The sequence below is a fragment of the Taudactylus pleione genome, unplaced genomic scaffold, assembly GCF_031769625.1.
Source record: "Taudactylus pleione unplaced genomic scaffold, aTauple2 ptg000901l, whole genome shotgun sequence".
NCBI classification, from domain to species: domain Eukaryota; kingdom Metazoa; phylum Chordata; class Amphibia; order Anura; family Myobatrachidae; genus Taudactylus; species Taudactylus pleione.
In genome coordinates this window covers 352,033-378,184 of record NW_028285302.1, presented here as the reverse complement: position 1 = coordinate 378,184, position 26,152 = coordinate 352,033, and the positions used below count along the sequence as shown (strand labels likewise).

The 26,152-nt window shown below is 45.5% G+C and overlaps 1 protein-coding gene across 1 annotated transcript; it reads left to right on the top strand.

Moving 5' to 3' along the window:
• The first annotated feature begins 20,897 nt into the window (after positions 1 to 20,897).
• On the top strand, positions 20,898 to 25,592 carry LOC148474008 (UDP-GlcNAc:betaGal beta-1,3-N-acetylglucosaminyltransferase 7-like). The gene is made up of 2 exons (XM_088459216.1): positions 20,898 to 21,471; positions 25,123 to 25,592. The coding sequence occupies exons 1-2, from the start codon at positions 21,303 to 21,305 to the stop codon at positions 25,590 to 25,592; spliced, it is 639 nt and encodes a 212-aa protein (XP_088315342.1). The 5' UTR covers positions 20,898 to 21,302.
• The last annotated feature ends 560 nt before the right edge of the window (positions 25,593 to 26,152 follow it).

Below are 26,152 nucleotides of genomic sequence, written 5' to 3'. Positions count from 1 at the left end.
AGAGACAGACACATGGAGGGGACAGAGAGACATATAGTGAGACAGGTACACATACACAATCAGGTGTGAGAGAGAGACAGACACATGGAGGGGGGCAGAGAGACATATAGGGAGACAGCTACACATACACAATCAGGTGTGAGAGAGAGAAAGACACATGGAGGGGGTGCAGAGAGACATATAGGGAGACAGCTACACATACACAATCAGGTGTGAGAGAGAGACAGACACATGGAGGGGGGCAGAAAGACATATAGTGAGACAGGTACACATACACAATCAGGTGTGAGAGAGAGACAGAAACATGGAGGGGGGGCAGAGAGACATATAGGGAGACAGGTACACATACACAATCAGGTGTGAGAGAGAGACAAACACATGGAGTGGGGCAGAGAGACATATAGGGAGACAGCTACACATACACAATCAGAGACAAAAGCAGAGGTGTGAGAGACAGACACATGGAGGGTGGTCAGAGAGACATATAGGGTGACAGGTACACATACACAATTAGGTGTGAGAGAGAGACAGACACATGGAGGGGGGGCAGAGAGACATATAGGGAGACAGGTACACATACATAATCAGAGACAAAAGCACGGGTGTGAGAGAGAGACCGACACATATAGGGGGGCAGAGAGACATATAGGGAGACAGGTACACATACACAATCAGGTGTGAGAGAGAGACAGACACACGGAGGGGGCCAGAGAGACATATAGGGAGACAGCTACACATACACAATCAGAGACAAAAGCAGAGGTGTGAGAGAGACAGACACATGGAGGGAGTGCAGAGAGACATATAGGGTGACAGGTACACATACACAATCAGGTGTGAGAGAGAGACAGACACATGGAGGGAGGCAGAGAGACATATAGGGAGACAGGTACACATACACAATCAGGTGTGACAGAGAGACAGACACATGGAGGGAGGCAGAGAGACATATAGGGAGACAGGTACACATACACAATCAGGTGTGAGAGAGAGACAGACACATGGAGGGGGTGTCAGTGGGACATATAGGGAGACAGGTACACATACACAATCAGGTGTGAGAGAGAGACAGACACATGGAGGGGGTCAGAGAGACATATAGGAAGACAGCTACACATACACAATCAGAGACAAAAGCAGAGGTGTGAAAGAGACAGACACATGGAAGGGGGGCAGAGAGACATATAGGGAGACAGGTACACATTCACAATCAGGTGTGAGAGAGAGACAGACACATGGAGGGGGGTCAGAGAGATATATAGGGTGACAGGTACACATACAAAATCAGGTGTGAGAGAGAGACAGACACATGGAGGGGGGTCAGAGAGACATATAGGGAGACAGGTACACATACACAATCAGGTGTGAGAGAGAGACAGACACATGGAGGGGGGCAGAGAGACATATAGGGTGACAGGTACACATACACAATCAGGTGTGATAGAGAGACAGACACATGGAGGGAGGCAGAGAGACATATAGGGAGACAGCTACACATACACAATCAGAGACAAAAGCAGAGGTGTGAGTGAGAGACAAACACATGGAGGGGGGGCAGAGAAACATATAGGGAGACAGGTACACATATTCAATCAGGTGTGAGATAGAGACAGACACATGGAGGGGGGCAGAGAGACATATAGGGAGACAGCTACACATACACAATCAGAGACAAAAGCAGAGGTGTGAGAGACAGACACATGGAGGGGGGCAGAGAGACATATAGGGAGACAGGTACACATACACAATCAGGTGTGAGAGAGAGACAGACACATGGAGGGGGGTCAGAGAGACATATAGGGAGACAGGTACACATACACAATCAGAGACAAAAGCACAGGTGTGAGAGAGAGACAGACACATGGAGGGGGGGGGCAGAGAGACATATAGGGAGACAGGTACACATACACAATCAGGTGTGACAGAGAGACAGACTCATGGAGGGGGCGTCAGTGGGACATATAAGGAGACAGGTACATATACACAATCAGGTGTGAGAGAGAGCCAGACACATGGAAGGGGGCAGTGAGACATATAGGGAGACAGGTACACATACACAATCAGGTTTGAGAGAGAGACAGACATATGGAGGGGGGCAGAGAGACATATAGGGAGACAGCTACACATACACAATCAGAGACAAAAGCAGAGGTGTGAGAGAGACAGACACATGGAGGGGGGCAGAGAGACATATAGGGAGACAGGTACACATACACAATCAGGTGTGAGAGAGAGACAGACACATGGAGGGGGGCAGAGAGACATATAGGGAGACAGCTACACATACACAATCAGAGACAAAAGCAGAGGTGTGAGAGACAGACACATGGAGGGGGGCAGAGAGACATATAGGGAGACAGGTACACATACACAATCAGGTGTGAGAGAGAGACAGACACATGGAGGGGGGTCAGAGAGACATATAGGGAGACAGGTACACATACACAATCAGAGACAAAAGCACAGGTGTGAGAGAGAGACAGACACATGGAGGGGGGGCAGAGAGACATATAGGGAGACAGGTACACATACACAATCAGGTGTGACAGAGAGACAGACTCATGGAGGGGGCGTCAGTGGGACATATAAGGAGACAGGTACATATACACAATCAGGTGTGAGAGAGAGACAGACACATGGAGGGGGGCAGAGAGACATATAGGGAGACAGGTACACATACACAATCAGGTGTGAGAGAGAGACAGACATATGGAGGGGGGCAGAGAGACATATAGGGAGACAGCTACACATACACAATCAGAGACAAAAGCAGAGGTGTGAGAGAGACAGACACATGGAGGGGGGCAGAGAGACATATAGGGAGACAGGTACACATACACAATCAGGTGTGAGAGAGAGACAGACACATGGAGGGGGGTCAGAGAGACATATAGGGAGACAGGTACACATACACAATCAGAGACAAAAGCACAGGTGTGAGAGAGAGACAGACACATGGAGGGGGGGCAGAGAGACATATAGGGAGACAGGTACACATACACAATCAGGTGTGACAGAGAGACAGACTCATGGAGGGGGGCGTCAGTGGGACATATAAGGAGACAGGTACATATACACAATCAGGTGTGAGAGAGAGACAGACACATGGAAGGGGGCAGAGAGACATATAGGGAGACAGGTACACATACACAATCAGGTGTGAGAGAGAGACAGACATATGGAGGGGGGCAGAGAGACATATAGGGAGACAGCTACACATACACAATCAGAGACAAAAGCAGAGGTGTGAGAGAGACAGACACATGGAGGGGGGCAGAGAGACATATAGGGAGACAGGTACACATACACAATCAGGTGTGAGAGAGAGACAGACACATGGAGGGGGGTCAGAGAGACATATAGGGAGACAGGTACACATACACAATCAGAGACAAAAGCACAGGTGTGAGAGAGAGACAGACACATGGAGGGGGGGCAGAGAGACATATAGGGAGACAGGTACACATACACAATCAGGTGTGACAGAGAGACAGACTCATGGAGGGGGCGTCAGTGGGACATATAAGGAGACAGGTACATATACACAATCAGGTGTGAGAGAGAGACAGACACATGGAGGGGGGCAGAGAGACATATAGGGAGACAGGTACACATACACAATCAGGTGTGAGAGAGAGACAGACCCATGGAGGTGGGCAGAGAGACATATAGGGAGACAGGTACACATACACAATCAGGTGTGAGAGAGAGACAGATACATGGAGGGGGTCAGAGAGACATATAGGGAGACAGCTACACATACACAATCAGAGACAAAAGCACAGGTGTGAGAGAGAGAGAGAGAGAGAGACAGACACATGGAGGGGGCGCAGTGAGACATATAGGGAGACAGCTACACATACACAATCATAGATAAAAGCAGAGGTGTGAGAGAGACAGACACATGGAGGGGGGGCAGAGAGACATAAAGGGTGACAGGTACACATACACTATCAGGTGTGACAGAGAGACAGACTCATGGAGGGGGCGTCAGTGGGACATATAAGGAGACAGGTACATATACACAATCAGGTGTGAGAGAGAGCCAGACACATGGAAGGGGGCAGAGAGACATATAGGGAGACAGGTACACATACACAATCAGGTGTGAGAGAGAGACAGACATATGGAGGGGGGCAGAGAGACATATAGGGAGACAGCTACACATACACAATCAGAGACAAAAGCAGAGGTGTGAGAGAGACAGACACATGGAGGGGGGCAGAGAGACATATAGGGAGACAGGTACACATACACAATCAGGTGTGAGAGAGAGACAGACACATGGAGGGGGGCAGAGAGACATATAGGGAGACAGCTACACATACACAATCAGAGACAAAAGCAGAGGTGTGAGAGACAGACACATGGAGGGGGGCAGAGAGACATATAGGGAGACAGGTACACATACACAATCAGGTGTGAGAGAGAGACAGACACATGGAGGGGGGTCAGAGAGACATATAGGGAGACAGGTACACATACACAATCAGAGACAAAAGCACAGGTGTGAGAGAGAGACAGACACATGGAGGGGGGGCAGAGAGACATATAGGGAGACAGGTACACATACACAATCAGGTGTGACAGAGAGACAGACTCATGGAGGGGGCGTCAGTGGGACATATAAGGAGACAGGTACATATACACAATCAGGTGTGAGAGAGAGACAGACACATGGAAGGGGGCAGAGAGACATATAGGGAGACAGGTACACATACACAATCAGGTGTGAGAGAGAGACAGACATATGGAGGGGGGCAGAGAGACATATAGGGAGACAGCTACACATACACAATCAGAGACAAAAGCAGAGGTGTGAGAGAGACAGACACATGGAGGGGGGCAGAGAGACATATAGGGAGACAGGTACACATACACAATCAGGTGTGAGAGAGAGACAGACACATGGAGGGGGGTCAGAGAGACATATAGGGAGACAGGTACACATACACAATCAGAGACAAAAGCACAGGTGTGAGAGAGAGACAGACACATGGAGGGGGGGCAGAGAGACATATAGGGAGACAGGTACACATACACAATCAGGTGTGACAGAGAGACAGACTCATGGAGGGGGCGTCAGTGGGACATATAAGGAGACAGGTACATATACACAATCAGGTGTGAGAGAGAGACAGACACATGGAGGGGGGCAGAGAGACATATAGGGAGACAGGTACACATACACAATCAGGTGTGAGAGAGAGACAGACCCATGGAGGTGGGCAGAGAGACATATAGGGAGACAGGTACACATACACAATCAGGTGTGAGAGAGAGACAGACACATGGAGGGGGTCAGAGAGACATATAGGGAGACACCTACACATACACAATCAGAGACAAAAGCACAGGTGTGAGAGAGAGAGAGACAGACACATGGAGGGGGCGCAGTGAGACATATAGGGAGACAGCTACACATACACAATCATAGATAAAAGCAGAGGTGTGAGAGAGACAGACACATGGAGGGGGGGCAGAGAGACATACAGGGTGACAGGTACACCTACACTATCAGGTGTGAGAGAGAGACAGACACATGGAGGGAGGGCAGAGAGACATATAGGGAGACAGCTACACATACACAATCATAGACAAAAGCAGAGGTGTGAGAGAGACAGACACATGGAGGGGGGGGCAGAGAGACATATAGGGAGACAGCAACACATACACAATCAGAGACAAAAGCACAGGTGTGAGAGAGAGACAGACACATGGAGGGGGGTCAGAGAGACATACAGGGAGACAGGTACACAAACACAATCATAGACAAATGCACAGGTGTGAGAGAGAGATAGACACATGGAGGGGACAGAGAGACATATAGTGAGACAGGTACACATACACAATCAGGTGTGAGAGAGAGACAGACACATGGAGCGGGGGCAGAGAGACATATAGTGAGACAGGTACACATACACCATCAGGTGTGAGAGAGAGAAAGACACATGGAGGGGGGGCAGAGAGACATATATGGAGACAGGTACACATACACAATCAGGTGTGAGAGAGAGACAGACACATGGAGGGGGGGCAGAGAGACATATAGGGAGACAGGTACACAAACACAATCAGAGACAAAAGCACAGGTGTGAGAGAGAGAGACACATGGAGGGGGGGCAGAGAGACATTAAGGGAGACAGCTACACATACACAATCAGAGACAAAAGCAGAGGTGTGAGAGAGACAGACACATGGAGGGGGGGCAGAGAGACATATAGGGAGACAGCTACACATACACAATCAGAGACAAAAGCAGAGGTGTGAGAGAGGCAGACACATGGTGGGGGGCAGAGAGACATATAGTGAGACAGGTACACATACACAATCAGGTGTGAGAGAGAGACAGACACATGGAGGAGGGCAGAGAGACATATAGGGAGACAGGTACACATACACAATCAGAGACAAAAGCAGAGGTGTGAGAGAGACAGACACATGGAGGGGGGGCAGAGAGACATATAGGGAGACAGGTACACATACACAATCAGAGACAAAAGCACATGTGTGAGACAGAGACAGGCACATGGAGGGGGGGCAGAGAGACATATAGGGAGACAGGTACACATACACAATCAGAGACAAAAGAAGAGGTGTGAGAGAGAGACAGACACATGGAGGGGGGGCAGAGAGACATATAGGGAGACAGGTACACATACACAATCAGGTGTGAGAGAGAGACAGACACATGGAGGGGGGCAGAGAGACATATAGGGAGACAGGTACACAAACACAATCATAGACAAAAGCACAGGTGTGAGAGAGAGACAGACACATGTAGGGGACAGAGAGACATATAGTGAGACAGGTACACATACACAATCAGGTGTGAGAGAGAGACAGACACATGGAGGGGGGCAGAGAGACATATAGGGAGACAGCTACACATACACAATCAGGTGTAGAGAGAGACAGACACATGGAGGGGGGGCAGAGAGACATATAGGGAGACAGCTACACATACACAATCAGGTGTGAGAGAGAGACAGACACATGGAGGGGGGCAGAGAGACATATAGTGAGACAGGTACACATACACAATCAGGTGTGAGAGAGAGACAGACACATGGAGGGGGTCAGAGAGACATATAGGGAGACAGCTACACATACACAATCAGAGACAAAAGCACAGGTGTGAGAGAGAGAGAGACAGACACATGGAGGGGGCGCAGTGAGACATATAGGGAGACAGCTACACATACACAATCATAGATAAAAGCAGAGGTGTGAGAGAGACAGACACATGGAGGGGGGGGCAGAGAGACATACAGGGTGACAGGTACACATACACTATCAGGTGTGAGAGAGAGACAGACACATGGAAGGGGGCAGAGAGACATATAGGGAGACAGCTACACATACACAATCAGAGACAAAAGCACAGGTGTGAGAGAGAGACAGACACATGGAGGGGTGGCAGAGAGACATATAGGGAGACAGCTACACATACACAATCAGGTGTGAGAGAGAGACAGACACATGGAGGGGGGGCAGAGAGACATACAGGGTGACAGGTACATATACACAATCAGGTGTGAGAGAGAGCCAGACACATGGAAGGGGGCAGAGAGACATATAGGGAGACAGGTACACATACACAATCAGGTGTGAGAGAGAGACAGACATATGGAGGGGGGCAGAGAGACATATAGGGAGACAGCTACACATACACAATCAGAGACAAAAGCAGAGGTGTGAGAGAGACAGACACATGGAGGGGGGCAGAGAGACGTATAGGGAGACAGGTACACATACACAATCAGGTGTGAGAGAGAGACAGACACATGGAGGGGGGCAGAGAGACATATAGGGAGACAGCTACACATACACAATCAGAGACAAAAGCAGAGGTGTGAGAGACAGACACATGGAGGGGGGCAGAGAGACATATAGGGAGACAGGTACACATACACAATCAGGTGTGAGAGAGAGACAGACACATGGAGGGGGGTCAGAGAGACATATAGGGAGACAGGTACACATACACAATCAGAGACAAAAGCACAGGTGTGAGAGAGAGACAGACACATGGAGGGGGGGCAGAGAGACATATAGGGAGACAGGTACACATACACAATCAGGTGTGACAGAGAGACAGACTCATGGAGGGGGCGTCAGTGGGACATATAAGGAGACAGGTACATATACACAATCAGGTGTGAGAGAGAGACAGACACATGGAAGGGGGCAGAGAGACATATAGGGAGACAGGTACACATACACAATCAGGTGTGAGAGAGAGACAGACATATGGAGGGGGGCAGAGAGACATATAGGGAGACAGCTACACATACACAATCAGAGACAAAAGCAGAGGTGTGAGAGAGACAGACACATGGAGGGGGGCAGAGAGACATATAGGGAGACAGGTACACATACACAATCAGGTGTGAGAGAGAGACAGACACATGGAGGGGGGTCAGAGAGACATATAGGGAGACAGGTACACATACACAATCAGAGACAAAAGCACAGGTGTGAGAGAGAGACAGACACATGGAGGGGGGGCAGAGAGACATATAGGGAGACAGGTACACATACACAATCAGGTGTGACAGAGAGACAGACTCATGGAGGGGGCGTCAGTGCGACATATAAGGAGACAGGTACATATACACAATCAGGTGTGAGAGAGAGACAGACACATGGAGGGGGGCAGAGAGACATATAGGGAGACAGGTACACATACACAATCAGGTGTGAGAGAGACAGACCCATGGAGGTGGGCAGAGAGACATATAGGGAGACAGGTACACATACACAATCAGGTGTGAGAGACAGACAGACACATGGAGGGGGTCAGAGAGACATATAGGGAGACAGCTACACATACACAATCAGAGACAAAAGCACAGGTGTGAGAGAGAGAGAGACAGACACATGGAGGGGGCGCAGTGAGACATATAGGGAGACAGCTACACATACACAATCATAGATAAAAGCAGAGGTGTGAGAGAGACAGACACATGGAGGGGGGGCAGAGAGACATACAGGGTGACAGGTACACATACACTATCAGGTTTGAGAGAGAGACAGACACATGGAGGGAGGGCAGAGAGACATATAGGGAGACAGCTACACATACACAATCATAGACAAAAGCAGAGGTGTGAGAGAGACAGACACATGGAGGGGGGGGCAGAGAGACATATAGGGAGACAGCAACACATACACAATCAGAGACAAAAGCACAGGTGTGAGAGAGAGACAGACACATGGAGGGGGGGCGGAGTGACATATAGGGTGACAGGTACACATACACAATCAGGTGTGAGAGAGAGACAGACACATGGAGGGGGGCAGAGAGACATATAGGGAGACAGGTACACATACATAATCAGAGACAAAAGCACGGGTGTGAGAGAGAGACCGACACATATAGAGGGGCAGAGAGACATATAGGGAGACAGGTACACATACACAATCAGGTGTGAGAGAGCGACAGACACACGGAGGGGGCTAGAGAGACATATAGGGAAACAGCTACACATACACAATCAGAGACAAAAGCAGAGGTGTGAGAGAGACAGACACATGTAGGGTGGGCAGAGAGACATATAGGGTGACAGGTACACATACACAATCAGGTGTGAGAGGGAGACAGATACATGGAGGGGGGGCAGAGAGACATATAGGGAGACAGGTACACATACACAATCAGAGACGAAAGCAGAGGTGTGAGAGAGACAGACACATGGAGGGAGGGCAGAGAGACATATAGGGTGACAGGTACACATACTCATTCAGGTGTGAGAGAGAGACAGACACATGGAGGGGGGCAGAGAGACATTTGGGGAGACAGGTACACATACACAATCAGGTGTGAGAGAGAGACAGACACACGGAGGGGGCTAGAGAGACATATAGGGAGACAGCTACACATACACAATCAGAGACAAAAGCAGAGGTGTGAGAGAGACAGACACATGTAGGGGGGGCAGAGAGACATATAGGGTGACAGGTACACATACTCAATCAGGTGTGAGAGAGAGACAGACACATATAGGGGGGCAGAGAGACATATAGGGAGACAGGTACACATACACAATCAGAGACAAAAGCACGGGTGTGAGAGAGAGACAGACACATATAGGGAGGCAGAGAGACATATAGGGAGACAGCTACACATACACAATCAGAGACAAAAGCACGGGTGTGAGAGAGAGACAGACACATATAGGGGGGCAGAGAGACACACACTGCAGGTAAGACAAACATGGCGGGGAAGAAGGAATCAGGGGTGGGATGGGGAGGAATGGAGAAGGATTAGGTACTGTATCTACACTGGATCCCAGTCATTTAGTTTCTCATGTTCTGGTGACATTTTACCCCCAATGATTCTATATTTTGCATGAGGTTTACAAGCGTTCATGAAGATGCTATCACCAAGTCTCCACACACAACAGTTATTTATTAATAGCTATTTACATAGCACACACACATATAACACCGCGCATTACAGACAATATAAAAGTTATTGACATCACAAAAGATGGATAGGGGAGATGTATTCACAGTTAAAACGTAACCTTTATTACACTCTGCAGTTTGTGTTACCAAACGACCTTTCTCGTTTTAAATCAAGTATAGCGCAGAAACGATTTACTGCCTGCAGCGCTAGGAGACGGGCTCTGGGCATGATTCAGACCCGCTCGCAAGCGCTATGCACTCGCAAGCAGGTCGATGGTGGCCCAGTGCGCACGTGCAAGCCCCGGAGTGAGCGCAAAAAGCACTCGCTCCGGTGCTCGCATCTAAAAGGGGCAGCTGTCGATGTTGATTGACAGCTGCCCCGTTTGGAAGGCGGGGAAGTGGGGGTGGCTGAGCAAACGGAGGCGTTCCTGCAGGAATGGCTCCGTTTGTGGGCGGCCCTACTGACATCACTAGTGATGTCAGTAGGTAGACTTCCTGCTCTAATAGTGCAGGAAGTCCACTGGGGCTTGCGGCAACGAGACCCTACCGCAAGGGCGTTGTCGCAAGCCCGATGGTCGCGATGGTCTTGACCATCGCGACCATCATCATGGCCGCTCACATAAGCAGTGGGTGGTAATCACCAGCTATGCGAGCGGCCAAGAGGCCGCAACAAAAAAAAAGCACACGCCCTGATTCAGAGCGAACGCACGCTTTTTGCGAGCAGCTCTGAATCAAGCCCTCTGTGCACGCTCTCCAGGGCCGAACAGGCCACCGTGCGGCCTGAGCACATCTGAGGGGACACCAGGCACATTGCACACACTCACACTTCTATCTACATCCCCAGGAACCACCGTGCAGTGCCGCCCTCCCAATAGAAACAGAAGGCAGGGACAGAACAAGCGCAGTAACACAGCGCTAGCGCGGCTAGGAATTATCTGCTTCTAATTCGCTAATTCAGCGCTAGGCACAACCCCTCAGTGATGTACACACACCTCCTTGTAGTCATGGAGCACTTTTCAGAACTAGACGCAACCCCCTCGTCACAACTCGGAGTAACAATATTTTCTCCTCTCTATTACCCCAATGTCATCACTCTCCTCTCTATTACCCCAATGTCATCACTCTCCTCTCTATTACCCCAATGTCATCACTCTCCTCTCTAGTACCCCAATGTCATCACTCTCCTGTCTATTACCCCAATGTCATCACTCTCCTCTCTATTACCCCAATGTCATCACTCTCCTCTCTATTACCCCAATGTCATCACTCTCCTCTCTATTACCCCAATGTCATCACTCTCCTGTCTATTACCCCAATGTCATCACTCTCCTCTCTATTACCCCAATGTCATCACTCTCCTGTCTATTACCCCAATGTCATCACTCTACTCTCTATTACCCCAATGTCATCACTCTCCTCTCTGTTACCCCAATGTCATCACTCTACTCTATATTACCCCAATGTGATCACTCTCCTCTCTATTACCCCAATGTGATCACTCTCCTCTCTATTACCACAATGTCAACACTGTCCTCTCTATTACCCCAATGTCATCACTCTGTTCTTTATCACCCATATGCCATCTCCTCTCTATTAGCCCAATGTCATCACTCTCCTCTCTATTAGCTCAATGTCATCACTCTCCTCTCTATTACCCCAATGTCGTCACTAGGGGTGTGCACCGGTCACTTTTCGTGTTTTGTGTTTTGGTTTTGGATCTGGATCTTTCTTCGTGTTTTGGATCTGGATTGGTTTTGCCAAAATCACCCTTCCGTGTTTTGGGTTCTGAGTTTTGTATTTTGGATCTGTATTTTTTTTTTTAAAAAGCATAAAAACAGCTAAAATCACAGAATTTGTGGGTTTATCTGCTCCTATGCTATTATTAACCTCAATAACATTAATTTCCACTCTTTTCCAGTCTATTGTGAACACCTCACACCTCACAATATTGTTTTTAGTCCAAAAGGTTGCACCGAGGTAGCTGGATGACTATGCTAAGCGACACAAGTGGGCGGCACAAACACGTGGCCCATCTAGGAGAGACACTGCAGTGGCAGACAGGATGGCAGTTAGAAAAACTAGGCCCCAAACAGTACATAATGCAAAGAAAAAAAAGAGGTGCAAGATGGAATTGTCCTTGGGCCCTCCCACCCACCCTTATGTTCTATAAACAGGACATGCACACTTTATCCAACCTATCAGTACAACGCCAGGGTCTGCCACACGACTGTGGCTGAAATGATTGGTTCGTTTGGGCCCCCACAAAACAAGCTGGCAATTAATCTGTCCCTGCACAAACTGGCTCTACGGAGGCAAGATGTCGTCCTCATCCTCCTCATTCACCGATTCCTCACCATCTTCAGTGTTGTGTACATCCTCATCCTCAGAGTATTAATTTGTCCCCACTGGAATCCACCACCACAGGTCCCTCTGTACGTTCTGGAGGCTGGTCTTCCCAGAAGAGTTGATCATTGATTTTGATGAACATCATTTTCTCCACACTTTGTGGAAGCAACCTCCTACGCCTTTCGCTGACAAGGTTCCCGGCTGCACTAAACAGTCTTTCAGAGTACACACTGGAGGAGGGGCAACTCAGGTAAAATAGCGCCAGTTTGTACAGGACCTCCAAAATGCCTCTTTTTCCTGCCAGTACTGGTACGGACCTTCTGACATGCCTACTTGGATGCTGTCACCGATGTAATCCTCCACCATTCTGTCAGTGGTGACAGTATCATATGCAGTGACAGTAGACATGTCAGAAATTGTTGGCACGTCCTTCAGTCTGGACCAGATGTCCAAACCGGCCCTTGACTTATGACACAGGCGCATGCTTGGCGCTGCTACTGTGTTGATGCACGTGTGGCTACAGCACATACATTTCGCACACAAACACAAAAAAAAAATAGTTTTTTTTTGTTGGAGCACTTTGGGGTTACGCCACCTTTTAACAGACTTATGGGAAACAGGCGCACGCTTGGCGCTGCTCCTTTGTTGATGCACATGCGGCTACTGCACATACATTTCGCACACAAACACAGAAAAAAAGAATTGTTTATTTTTTGTGGAGCGCACTTTGGGGGTTACACCACTCTTTAACAGACCTATGGGACACAGGCACATGCTTGGCGCTGTTCCTTTGTTGATGCACGTGCAGCCACAGTGCACACAATTCACAAACACAGAAAAAAAATTTTTATTTTTGTTGGAGTGCTTTTTGGGGGTTGCAGCACCCTTTAACAGTCAAGCCAGCCGGCCCTTATGACACAGGCGCACGCTTGGCGCTACTTTGTTGATGCACGTGCGGCTACTGCGCACACAATTCACAAACACAAAAAAAAATACAAATGTTTTTTTTGGAGTGCACTTTGGGGGTTACATCACCCTTTAACAGTCAAGCCAGCCGGCCCTTTGCTTATGACACAGGCGCACGCTTGGCGCTACTTTGTTGATGGAAAGGGAAAACGAGCGCTTGTTAAAACTAGATCAGGGAAAACAAAAAAAATGAAACAATAAAAAAAAAAAAATTATATGGACAAACAAACAAACAAATGAACAAACATAAAACACTGAAACCATATGTTTAAGCTCTTTTAGGAAAAATTGATGGCAGGTCCAAGCAAGCGTGCAGTGGTATGTTAAATCCAATGCGACCTAGCTGTCCCTACCTTAATCTGTGGCTTCTAGTGCAGGCAGCGTGTTGAATTGCCTGCACTGCACAGGAAGCTGCACGAAGTGTAAGTGGGGTAGCGGTGGTTGTGAGCAGTGGCACAGGATGACGTCAACAAGTCAGGAAGATCGTCAAGTTGTAGTCCAGTAATGCTCCACTGTTCTTCCTCCACACTATCTCAGGGTCCAACGCGTTTCGTACCTGCCTAGGTACTTTTTCAAGGATAGTTTCCTTCTCTCTGGTTACTTCCTTTTATAGGGAAAACTTTATTAACCAAAAAAAAACGGAAGTGGTCATCCATAAAAATGGCCGAAAAGAGCGGTAAGCTCATGGGCCAATGTTAAAACATGTGGTTTCACAAAAAATAATAAATAAAAAATAAAAAATAATATAATAAAAAAATAGGACAACATTGAAGACGAACATACAACATATAGCTAAAAGATAAAAGTGAAGAAGGGGGGATATTTCTATAAAAATACATTAAGCTCAATATCTACATTAAGTCCCAATGGCTGTAAAGTTTTTAATGAATAAATCCATTTGGTTTCATTTCTTTTTAGTATATCTACTATATTGCCTCCTCTCCAATGGGGGGCAATTTTTTGTATGCCAACAAATTTCAGGCCAGATGGATCTTGATTATGTTTCTCCAGAAAATGTTGAGACACACTATGAGTTTTTAATCCTTTTTTTATATTATATATATGTGCGGAAACTCGAATTTTTAGTTGTCTTTTAGTTTGCCCTACATATTGATACCCACATGGGCATTCTAAAAGATAAATCATACCTTCTGTGTTACACGTCAATTGATTTTTGATTCTGTACTCTTTCTTGTCTTGGTTTGAAATGAATTTGGTAATTGGTCTTGTATCTGCTTTTTGGTTTTTGCACCCCTTGCATTGTAAACAAAAATGAAAACCTGGTGTTTTGGTAGTTCTTTGTTCTTGTTCTGCCACTGTAATATAACTATTGGTTAGTTCCTGTTTAAGATTTTTTGCTCGTCTGTAGATTATTTTAGGTTTAGGAGGAATTTGTGTATTGAGATCTTTATCTAATAGAAGAATGTACCAGTATTTTTCTAAAATCTGTTCAACTTTTTTGTGATCTGTACTAAATTGGGTAATGAAACTAGTAGTGAATTTATTTGTTCCGACATCATTTGATTTTGGTTTATATTGAATCAATTCATTCCGATTCAGTTTAGATACTTTCATTATTTCTTTTTATAAGAAAGTTTCTTTATATCCCTTCTGTATAAATTTTTCTTTCAATATTTCACTTTGTTCTAAAAAGGTGTTTTCTTCAGTACAGTTTTGTCTAATCTTACGTAATTGGCCCCCAGGGATATTGTGGATCCAATTGCGGTGATGATTACTGCTATAATGTAGCATATTGTTTCCATTCACTTTTTTAGTATGGCATCTAGTTTGAATGTTGTTGTCTTTTATAAAAATTTCCAGGTCGAGATATATGACCATCTCTTTACTGTAGGTAGTAGTGAATTCAAGATTTAATGTGTTCTTATTAATGTAGGCAATGAACTCTTGTAATTCTTCCTCCTTTCCCATCCAGATAAAAAAGAGGTCATCTATATACCTATACCATCGAATTAAATGTTTTCGGTATATATTGTTTTTCCAAATTTTCTCGTCTTCCCAGTGCGCTACAAACAAATTTGCGGAACTGGGGGCGAAAGATATCCCCATGGCCGTTCCTCTTGTTTGTAAATTAAAATCGCCATTATACCAAAAATAATTCTTCTGTAAAATAAAATTAATATTCTCCATTATAAAGTTAATTTGACTGTTATTGATATCTGTTTGTGTTGATAAATAGTGTCTTGAGGCTTCGCAGCCCTCTTGGTGTCCTATGCATGTATAAAGTGACTTAACGTCACTAGTACAAAGGAAATAGTCTTCTTTCCATTCTATTTCTTCGATAACTTGTAATAAATGCATGGTATCTTGAAGATAACTTTTTTGTTTTTCTACAATTGGCTGCAAGAAAAAGTCAATGTATTTAGAAAGATTTGAGGTCATTGAGCCTATCCCAGACACTATTGGTCGTCCCTGTGGATTCACTTCATCCTTATGGATCTTCGGTAAATGGTACAGGGTTGGGATCTTTGGGGCTTTTATATTCAAGAAATCAAATTCCTTTTTATTGATAATTCCAAATTCGAGGCCTTCTTCTAGATTTTCCATCAACTGTTTTTGAAATTTTGCTGTTGGATCACTTATTAGTTTCTTATATGTTTCTCTGTCTGAAAGGAGGTTCTCTGTTTCTTGTTCATATTTCTCTCTATCAAGAATGACTACTCCTCCACCCTTATCCGCAGGTTTAATTACAATTGTTTTGTCCTTTTTTAATTCTTTTAAGGCTTTTTTTTCCTTTAATAGTGAAATTGTATGACAATTTATTTCTCTCCGGCAATTCGCTAATTTCTTTTTCCACCAATTTTTGAAAGGTTTCAATATGCGCTCCTTTAATGTGGGAGGGATAGAATGTAGATGAGGGTTTGAAGGAGGTATGTTGATATTCTCTACTTTGAAGAGTTGACTGTCTTGTAACCGGATCTTTTTTTAAATACTTTTTTATGCATAACTTGCAAATGAACTTCTGTGTGTCGATATATAGGTCAAATTTATTAATGGTTGAATGAGGTGCGAACTTCAAACCTTTTCTAAGGACACTTGTTTGATCTGGAGTGAGTAGATATACTAAAAAGAAATGAAACCAAATGGATTTATTCATTAAAAACTTTACAGCCATTGGGACTTAATGTGATATTGAGCTTAATGTATTTTTATAGAAATATCCACCCTTCTTCACTTTTATCTTTTAGCTATATGTTGTATGTTCGTCTTCAATGTTGTCCTATTTTTTTATTATATTATTTTTTATTTTTTATTTAATATTTTTTGTGAAACCACATGTTTTAACATTGACCCATGAGCTTACCGCTCTTTTCGGCCATTTTTATGATGACCACTTCCGTTTTTTTATTGGTTAATAAAGTTTTCCCTATAAAAGGAAGTAACCAGAGAGAAGGAAACTATCCTTGAAAAAGTACCTAGGCAGGTACGAAACGCGTTGGACCCCTGAGATAGTGTGGAGGAAGAACAGTGGAGCATTACTGGACTACAACTTGACGATCTTCCTGACTTGTTGACGTCATCCTGTGCCACTGCTCACAACCACCGCTACCCCACTTACACTTCATGCAGCTTCCTGTGCAGTGCAGGCAATTCAACACGCTGCCAGCACTAGAAGCCACAGATTAAGGTAGGGACAGCTAGGTCGCATTGGATTTAACATACCACTGCACGCTTGCTTGGACCTGCCATCAATTTTTCCTAAAAGAGCTTAAACATGGTTTCAGTGTTTTATGTTTGTTCATTTGTTTGTTTGTTTGTCCATATAATTTTTTATTTTTTTTTATTGTTTCATTTTTTTTGTTTTCCCTGATCTAGTTTTAACAAGCGCTCGTTTTCCCTTTCCATTCTTGATGTTTTTTAATTGAGCAGCTGTATAGACATACCTAGCGCAGTTCATTTATTTTTATTCTTGGCTACTTTGTTGATACACGTGCGGCTACTGCGCACACAATTCATAAACACAAAAAAAATAAAATAATTATTTATTTTGGAGTGCACTTTGGGGGTTACAGCACCCTTTAACAGATGAGCCAGCTGGCCCTTTACTTATGACACAGGCGCACGCTTGGCGCTACTTTGTTGATGCACGTGCGGATACTGCGCACACAATTCACAAACACAAAAAGAAATGTTTTTATTTATTTTGGAGTGCACTTTGGGGGTTACAGCACTCTTTAACGGATAAGCCAGCCGGCCCTTTACTTATGACACAGGTGCACGCTTGGCGCTACTTCGCTGATGCACATGCGGCTACTGCGCACACAATTCACAAACATAATTTTTTTAAATTTTTTTATTTTTTTGGAGTGCACTTTGGGGGGCACCCCTGATGGACAGATCACCCCCTGGACAACACTACAGCACCCCTTTAGGACTACAGTCTTTATGGGACACTGCACAACACAGTCCAGCCAGCCCCTATAGACTTTGGAGTGGACACAGGGCCTGATCAAGAGCCGCTCGTAAGCGGCCGCTCGTTCGCTCCGAGCAATGTTCGCACATCTGCGCATGCGTATGGGTCGTAATTCGCATGCGCCAACCAGTCAGTGCGGTCGAAAATCGTGCGCTCACAAAACAGCAAGGGCCTGCTAATTTGAGTGACAGAATGAGGCATTTGTGGGTGGTAACAGGGGAAGATGCTTGAAAATGGGGAGTGGAGATCCGAACGCAGGCGTGCCAAACGGTCAAGACGGGCGTTAAATGGGTGTGCATAATTAGTAAGGGAGTGTCATCGATCACGTCACTTGGTTGTCTTTTAGCCTGAACTGCTCGCAGTGATTGCGGGAAGTAAAACCTACCACAAGCACTGCGAGCAGTTCATACGCCTTTCGATGTACTCGATTAATCTAATCAATAGCGAAGAAGACGTATGATGCGAACGGCCAGGGGGCGTCTTTACAAAACAGCGAGCACATGTTTTGTTCGCTCGCTCAGACATAGAGGCGTCAACAGACCGCAAAAAGAGAGCGCTCAATTTAAGTAGCCGGCCCCTTTTCTGAACGACCATTCGCAAATAGCGTCTGGCTCTGAATCAGGCCCACAGCCCCTATGGACAATTGACTGCACAACACAGCCCAGCCAGCCCTAGCTCCCACCCTCTCTCTTCACTGTCCACAGCCGGAGTGAGAAATGGCCCATGAGATCCGGTAGGCGGGATTATGACGTTTTGCCTCGATTTCAGTTCCGAGTCAGGCGGGGAAACCCGAGCCGGACTCGGTTCCCGGCTCGGATGGGGGGACTTGGGTGGGTTCGGATTTCAGATATCCGAATCCGCTCATCACTAGTCATCACTCTCCTCTCTATTACCCCAATGTCATCACTCTCCTCTCTATTACCCCAATGTCATCACTCTCCTGTCTATTACCCCAATGTCATCACTCTCCTGTCTATTACCCCAATGTCATCACTCTCCTCTCTATTACCCCAATGTCATCACTCTCCTCTCTATTACCCCAATGTCATCACTCTCCTCTCTATTACCCCAATGTCATCACTCTCCTGTCTATTACCCCAATGTCATCACTCTCCTCTCTATTAGCCCAATGTCATCACTCTCCTCTCTATTACCCCAATGTCATCACTCTCCTGTCTATTACCCCAATGTCATCACTCTCCTCTCTATTACCCCAATGTCATCACTCTCCTGTCTATTACCCCAATGTCATCACTCTCCTCTCTATTACCCCAATGTCATCACTCTCCTCTCTGTTACCCCAATGTCATCACTCTCCTCTCTATTACCCCAATTTCATCACTCTCCTCTCTGTTACCCCAATGTCATCACTCTCCTCTTTATTACCCCAATGTCATCACTCTCCTCTCTATTACCCCAATGTCATCACTCTCCTCTCTGTTACCCCAATGTCATCACTCTCCTCTCTATTACCCCAATGTCATCACACTCCTCTCTATTACCTCAATGTGATCACTCTCCTCTCTATTACCCAAATGTCATCACTCTCCTCTCTATTACCCCAATATCATCACTCTCCTCTCTGTTACCCCAATGTCATCACTCTCCTCTCTATTACCCCAATGTCATCACTCTCCTCTCTATTACCCCAATGTCATCACTCTCCTCTCTATTACCCCAATATCATCACTCTCCTCTCTGTTACCCCAATGTCATCACTCTCCTCTCTGTTACCCCAATGTCATCACTCTCCTCTCTATTAACCCAATGTCATCACTCTCCTCTCTATTACTCCAATTTCATCACTCTCCTCTTTATTACCCCAATGTCATCACTCTCCTCTCTATTACCCCAATGTCATCACTCTTCTCTCTATTACCCCAATGTCATCACTCTCCTCTCTGTTACCCCAATGTCATCACTCTCCTCTCTATTAACCCAATGTCATCACTCTCCTCTCTATTACTCCAATTTCATCACTCTCCTCTTTATTACCCCAATGTCATCACTCTCCTCTCTATTACCCCAATGTCATCACTCTCCTCTCTATTACCCCAATGTCATCACTCTCCTCTCTATTACCACAATGTCATCACACTCCTCTCTATTACCTCAATGTGAACACTCTCCTCTCTATTACGCAAATGTCATCACTCTCCTCTCTATTACCCCAATATCATCACTCTCCTCTCTATTGCCCCAATGTCTTCACTCTCCTCTCTATTACCCCAATGTCATCACTCTCCTCTCTATTACCCCAATGTCATCACTCTCCTCTCTATTACCCCAATGTCATCACTCTCCTCTCTATTAGCCCAATGTCATCACTCTCCTCTCTATTACCCCAATGTGATCACTCTCCTCTCTGTTACCACAATGTCAGCACTCGCCTGTCTATTACCCCAATGTCATTACTCTCCTGTCTATTACCCCAATGTCATCACTCTCCTGTCTATTACCCCAATGTCATCACTCTCCTCTCTATTACCCCAATGTCATCACTCTCCTGTCTATTACCCCAATGTCATCACTCTCCTCTCTATTACTACAATGTCATCACTCTCCTCTCTATTACCCCAATGTCATCACTCTCCTCTCTATTACCCCAATGTCATCACTCTCCTCTCTATTACCACAATATTATCACTCTTCTCCATGTTACCTGAAACGCAGATGTTTTCATGTTACTTTTCATGTTTAGATAACTATAATAATTCTTTATATATCTCCTCAGGGTAAAATGAGACAGCGGAACACTCTCATCACTGCAACTGTTTTTTCAGTTACCATCTTCTTAGCAGCAGAATGGATTCGGTACACAGACCCAGTCACTCACAGCCAGCGCCCTGTGATCAAAAAACTGTTGCCAGGTGTTAGACAATCAGTGACTCTTAATGATGGAGAATATGATTACTCCTTAAACCTCACCAGTTTTAAATTACAGTTCCCACATCTGCAGAGCTACCAATGCTCACTGATATACATGCCACGTGAAGAGCCTCAAGGTGATATCACCCAACCGCTGGTGGTCCTGGCTATCAAATCCCACCCAGGCTCAGGCCACAGGAGATCTGCCTTGAGGCAAACATGGGCCAGGGAACTGGAGATACACGGGTACAGAGTAAGACCAATATTTCTGTAGGGAATGACATCATCACCTGGGGAAATGGAGATAGTGAAATCCGAGAGCCGAATTTATGAGGATACTCTACAGTGGGATTTTACTGAGGGACATCACAACTTATCCCTGAAGGAGCGTTGTTTCCAGGAATGGCTGCACCACCACATCCCGAACGTGACTTTTATATTCAAAGGTCAGTGACATAATATTTAAAGACCATTCAAATATTCCAATCCTGTGACTATTATCCCATTGGAAGGGTCACTGACCCTATAACTTATAGGTATCCTGTGTGTGTGACACTATTATCCCATCAGAGGGGTCACTGACCCTATAACTTATAGGTATCCTGTGTGTGTAACACTAATATCCCATCAGAGGAATCACTGACCCTATAACTTATAGGTATCCTGTGTGTGTGACACTATTATCCCATCAGAGGGGTCACTGACCCTATAACTTATAGGTATCCTGTGTGTGTGGTACTATTATCCCATCAGAGGAGTCACTGACCCTATAACTTATAGGTATCCTGTGTATGTGACACTATTATCCCATCAGAGGGGTCACTGACCCTATAACTTATAGGTATCCTGTGTGTGTGTGACACTATTATCCCAACAGAGGGGTCACTGACCCTATAACTTATAGGTATCCTGTGTGTGTGACACTATTATCCCATCAGAGAGGTCAATGACCCTATAACTTTTAGGTATCCTGTGTGTGTGACACTATTATCCCATCAGAGGAGTCACTGACCCTATAACTTATAGGTATCCTGTGTGTGTGACACTATTATCCCATCAGAGGGGTCACTGACCATATAATTTATAGGTATCCTGTGTGTGTAACACTAATATCCCATCAGAGGAATCACTGACCCTATAACTTATAGGTATCCTGTGTGGGTGATACTATTATCCCATCAGAGGGGTCACTGACCCTATAACTTATAGGTATCCTGTGTGTGTGACACTATTATCCCATCAGAGGAGTCACTGACCCTATAACTTATAGGTATCCTGTGTATGTGACACTATTATCCCATCAGAGGGGTCACTGACCCTATAAATTATAGGTATCCTGTGTGTGTGACACTATTATCCCATCAGAGAGGTCAATGACCCTATAACTTTTAGGTATCCTGTGTGTGTGACACTATTATCCCATCATAGGGGTCACTGACCCTATAACTTATAGGTATCCTGTGTGTGTGACACTATTATCCCATCAGAGGGGTCACTGACCCTATAACTTATTGGTATCCTGTGTGTGTGACATTATTATCCCATCAGAGGGGTCACTGACCCTATAACTTATAGGTATCCTGTGTGTGTGACACTATTATCCCATCAGAGGAGTCACTGACCCTATAACTTATAGGTATCCTGTGTGTGTGTGACACTATTATCCTATCAGAGGAGTCACTGACCCTATAACTTATAGGTATTGTGACACAGTTAGGTTAGGGGGGTCCCTCTCCTGGGTAGAGGACTCCTTCCTTACACAAACACACAGCAGCAGGGAAGCAGCACACCAGTCTGGATGCAAGTACAAGCTGGTCGGCGCCAGTCTTCATTGTACAATGATAGAAATATAAAGAAAACATAAATATAAATCCTAGCCCTGTCGGGGCACTAACTTCACAGGTAGTTCCCTCACTACCAGAACCTGGCAGGGCCTAATGCCCTCGCCAGCAACAAAGCACAGCACAGTACTCACAGATAGGTTTTTCAAGTGTCTCTGAGCAAACTCCCTGCCTGCTCTCCCAGGTGAGACACTCAGCCCTAAACACACTAGGCTTCTATTGGCCACTCTCAGGTGGAAAACTAACAAGCCTGTTACCAGGCTGCGAGAACCAAAACCTGGAGTGGCCGTGGGTGGAGCCCTCCCTCTCCTCTCACCCACAACCCCCAGGTCCCAAACCGGCTTTTCAAAAAGCCGAAACTCAAGCCTGCTACACTGCAGACTTTCTCCTCGGGGTTTAAAACACAAAAGACAGGAATCTGGGACAAATGTACCTGCCACAGACCACTTTACCAGTGATCCTATCACAGTATCCTGTGTGTGTGTGACACTATTATCCCATCAGAGGAGTCACTGACCCTATAACTTATAGGTATCATGTGTGTGTGACACTATTATCCCATCAGAGGGGTCACTGACCCTATAACTTATCGGTATCCTGTGTGTCTGACATTATTATCCCATCAGAGGGGTCACTGACCCTATAACTTATAGGTATCCTGTGTGTGACATTATTATCCCATCAGAGAGGTCACTGACCCTATAACTTATAGCTATCCTGTGTGTGTGACACTATTATCCCATCACATGAGTCACTGACCCTATAACTTATAGGTGTCCTGTGTGTGTGACACTATTATCCCATCAGAGGGGTCACTGACCCTATAACTTATAGGTATCCTGTGTGTGACATTATTATCCCATCAGAGAGGTCACTGACCCTATAACTTATAGCTATCCTGTGTGTGTGACACTATTATCCCATCACATGAGTCACTGACCCTATAACTTATAGGTGTCCTGTGTGTGTGACACTATTTTCCCATCAGAGGGGTCACTGACCCTATAACTTATAGGTATCCTGTGTGTGTGACACTATTATCCCACCAGAGGAGTCACTGACCCTATAACTTATATGTATCCTGTGTGTGTGTGACACTATTATCCCATCAGAGGGGTCACTGACCCTATAACTTATAGGTATCCTGTGTGTGACATTATTATCCCATCAGAGAGGTCACTGACCCTATAACTTATAGGTATCCTGTGTGTATGACACTATTATCCCATCAGAGGAGTCACTGACCCTATAACTTATAGGTATCCTGTGTGTGTGTGACACTATTATCCCATCAGAGGAGTTACTGACCCTATAACTTATAGGTATCCTGTGTGTGTTACACTATTATCCCATCAGAGGAGTCACTGACCCTATAACTTATAGGAATCCTGTGTGTGTGACACTATTATCCCATCAGAGGGATCACTGACCCTATAACTTATAGGTATCCTGTGTGTGTGTGACACTATTATCCCATCAGAGGAGTCACTGACCTATAACTTATAGGAATCCTGTGTGTGTGACACTATTATCCCATCAGAGGAGTCACTGACCCTATAACTTATAGGTATCCTGTGTGTGTGTGACACTATTATCCCATCAGAGGAGTTACTGACCCTATAACTTATAGGTATCCTGTGTGTGTGACACTATTATCCCATCAGAGGAGTCACTGACCCTATAACTTATAGGTATCCTGTGTGTGTGACACTATTATCCCATCAGAGGAGTCACTGACCCTATAACTTATAGGTATCCTGTGTGTGTGTGACACTATTATCCCATCAGAGGAGTCACTGACCCTATAACTTATAGGTATCCTGTGTGTGTGACACTATTTTCCCATCAGAGGAGTCACTGACCCTATAACTTATAGGTATCCTGTGTGTGTGTGACACTATTATCCCATCAGAGGAGTCACTGACCCTATAACTTATCGGTTTCCTGTGTGTGTGACATCATTGTCCCATCAGAGGGGTCACTGACCCTATAACTTATAGGTATCCTGTGTGTGACACTATTATCCCATCAGAGGGTTCACTGGATGAGTAGTTTGAATTGGAAGCTTGAGGTAATGGGGAGATAGGTCAGGTATGTGGAGAGTAGTTCAGTAGATTTGGAGCTGTGAGAGAGGAGACTAGTCTTATTGTGGCATTTCGTCCACACCAGAGTGGGACACTTATCCTGTATGTATGTCTGTATATGTAATCCTGTAAGTATATGTGTATATCTAGTCCTGTTTGTTTCTCTGTGCAGGTGATGATGACGTGTTTGTGAATCCAGAAGTTGTGGTTAAATATATTACTGAACACGGGTCCCCAAATACAGTACATGGTTTCCACTATCACCGCCCACCAACCCTGCGTAACACCAAGTACCGCATCTCTCCCAGTCTCTACCCACTGGAGAAGTACCCTGGCTTTGTATCGGGGGGTGGTTTTCTCTTCCCTGGTACCTCTGTGAGGAGATTATGTGAGGTGTCTCAATTTATCCCAGTTTTCCCGTTGGACGATGTGTATTTTGGCTTCTTGGCTCTGGCAGCAAATATGACTTACAGACATGACACACGATTTCATGTAAAAGGTTTGCGGTACGATGTGTGTAAATACAAGGAGGCCCTCGTGGTGCACGGCATAAACTCAGAGAGAATGGTGCAGATATGGAAAGAGGTGCAAAATAGCAAATGCAATACCAGAGAGGCAGGAACCAGCTCACAGAAACACTGATGGAGGAAACACTGGGAAAAATACTGTACAGGACATTGGGTATAAATCCAGTCTGTCTGTACCTGACCTTATATCGACTGTTGGGTTTATGTAGAATAAGACAATCCTCAACATGTCTATGATGTAATAAATTATATTTTTTTTTATTAGAGATGTGCTGTTCAGTTTCCATGGAACATATCCGAACTTAGGGGTTTTGAGTCAAACCAAGATGGGGCTCGGGTCTTCCCGCCATGTTTGGATCCCAATCCGAGGAAAGAAACATAATTTTTCTGGTGCCAGAGCTCATGTTTTAGATTTCATATAAAAGTCCTTCTCTCATGATCGGGCGCCATTCCACACAGGCGATTCAAGGGAGAGGGTGTGGGAAGCACTGTATTGTCTGTTTTTGTTTCATTCTTTGTTAACTTGGGGGCACTGTGTCCTTTTGGGAATGTGGGCTGAAGCACTTAAAGGCTTTAAGCGTAATTAGGTAGAGTGAACTAGTCGGACTGGAGCTGGAGCACTTTGTTGTATTTGTCATTCCAGTAAAGGCAGAGGCAGGGTACTGTGTCATTTAA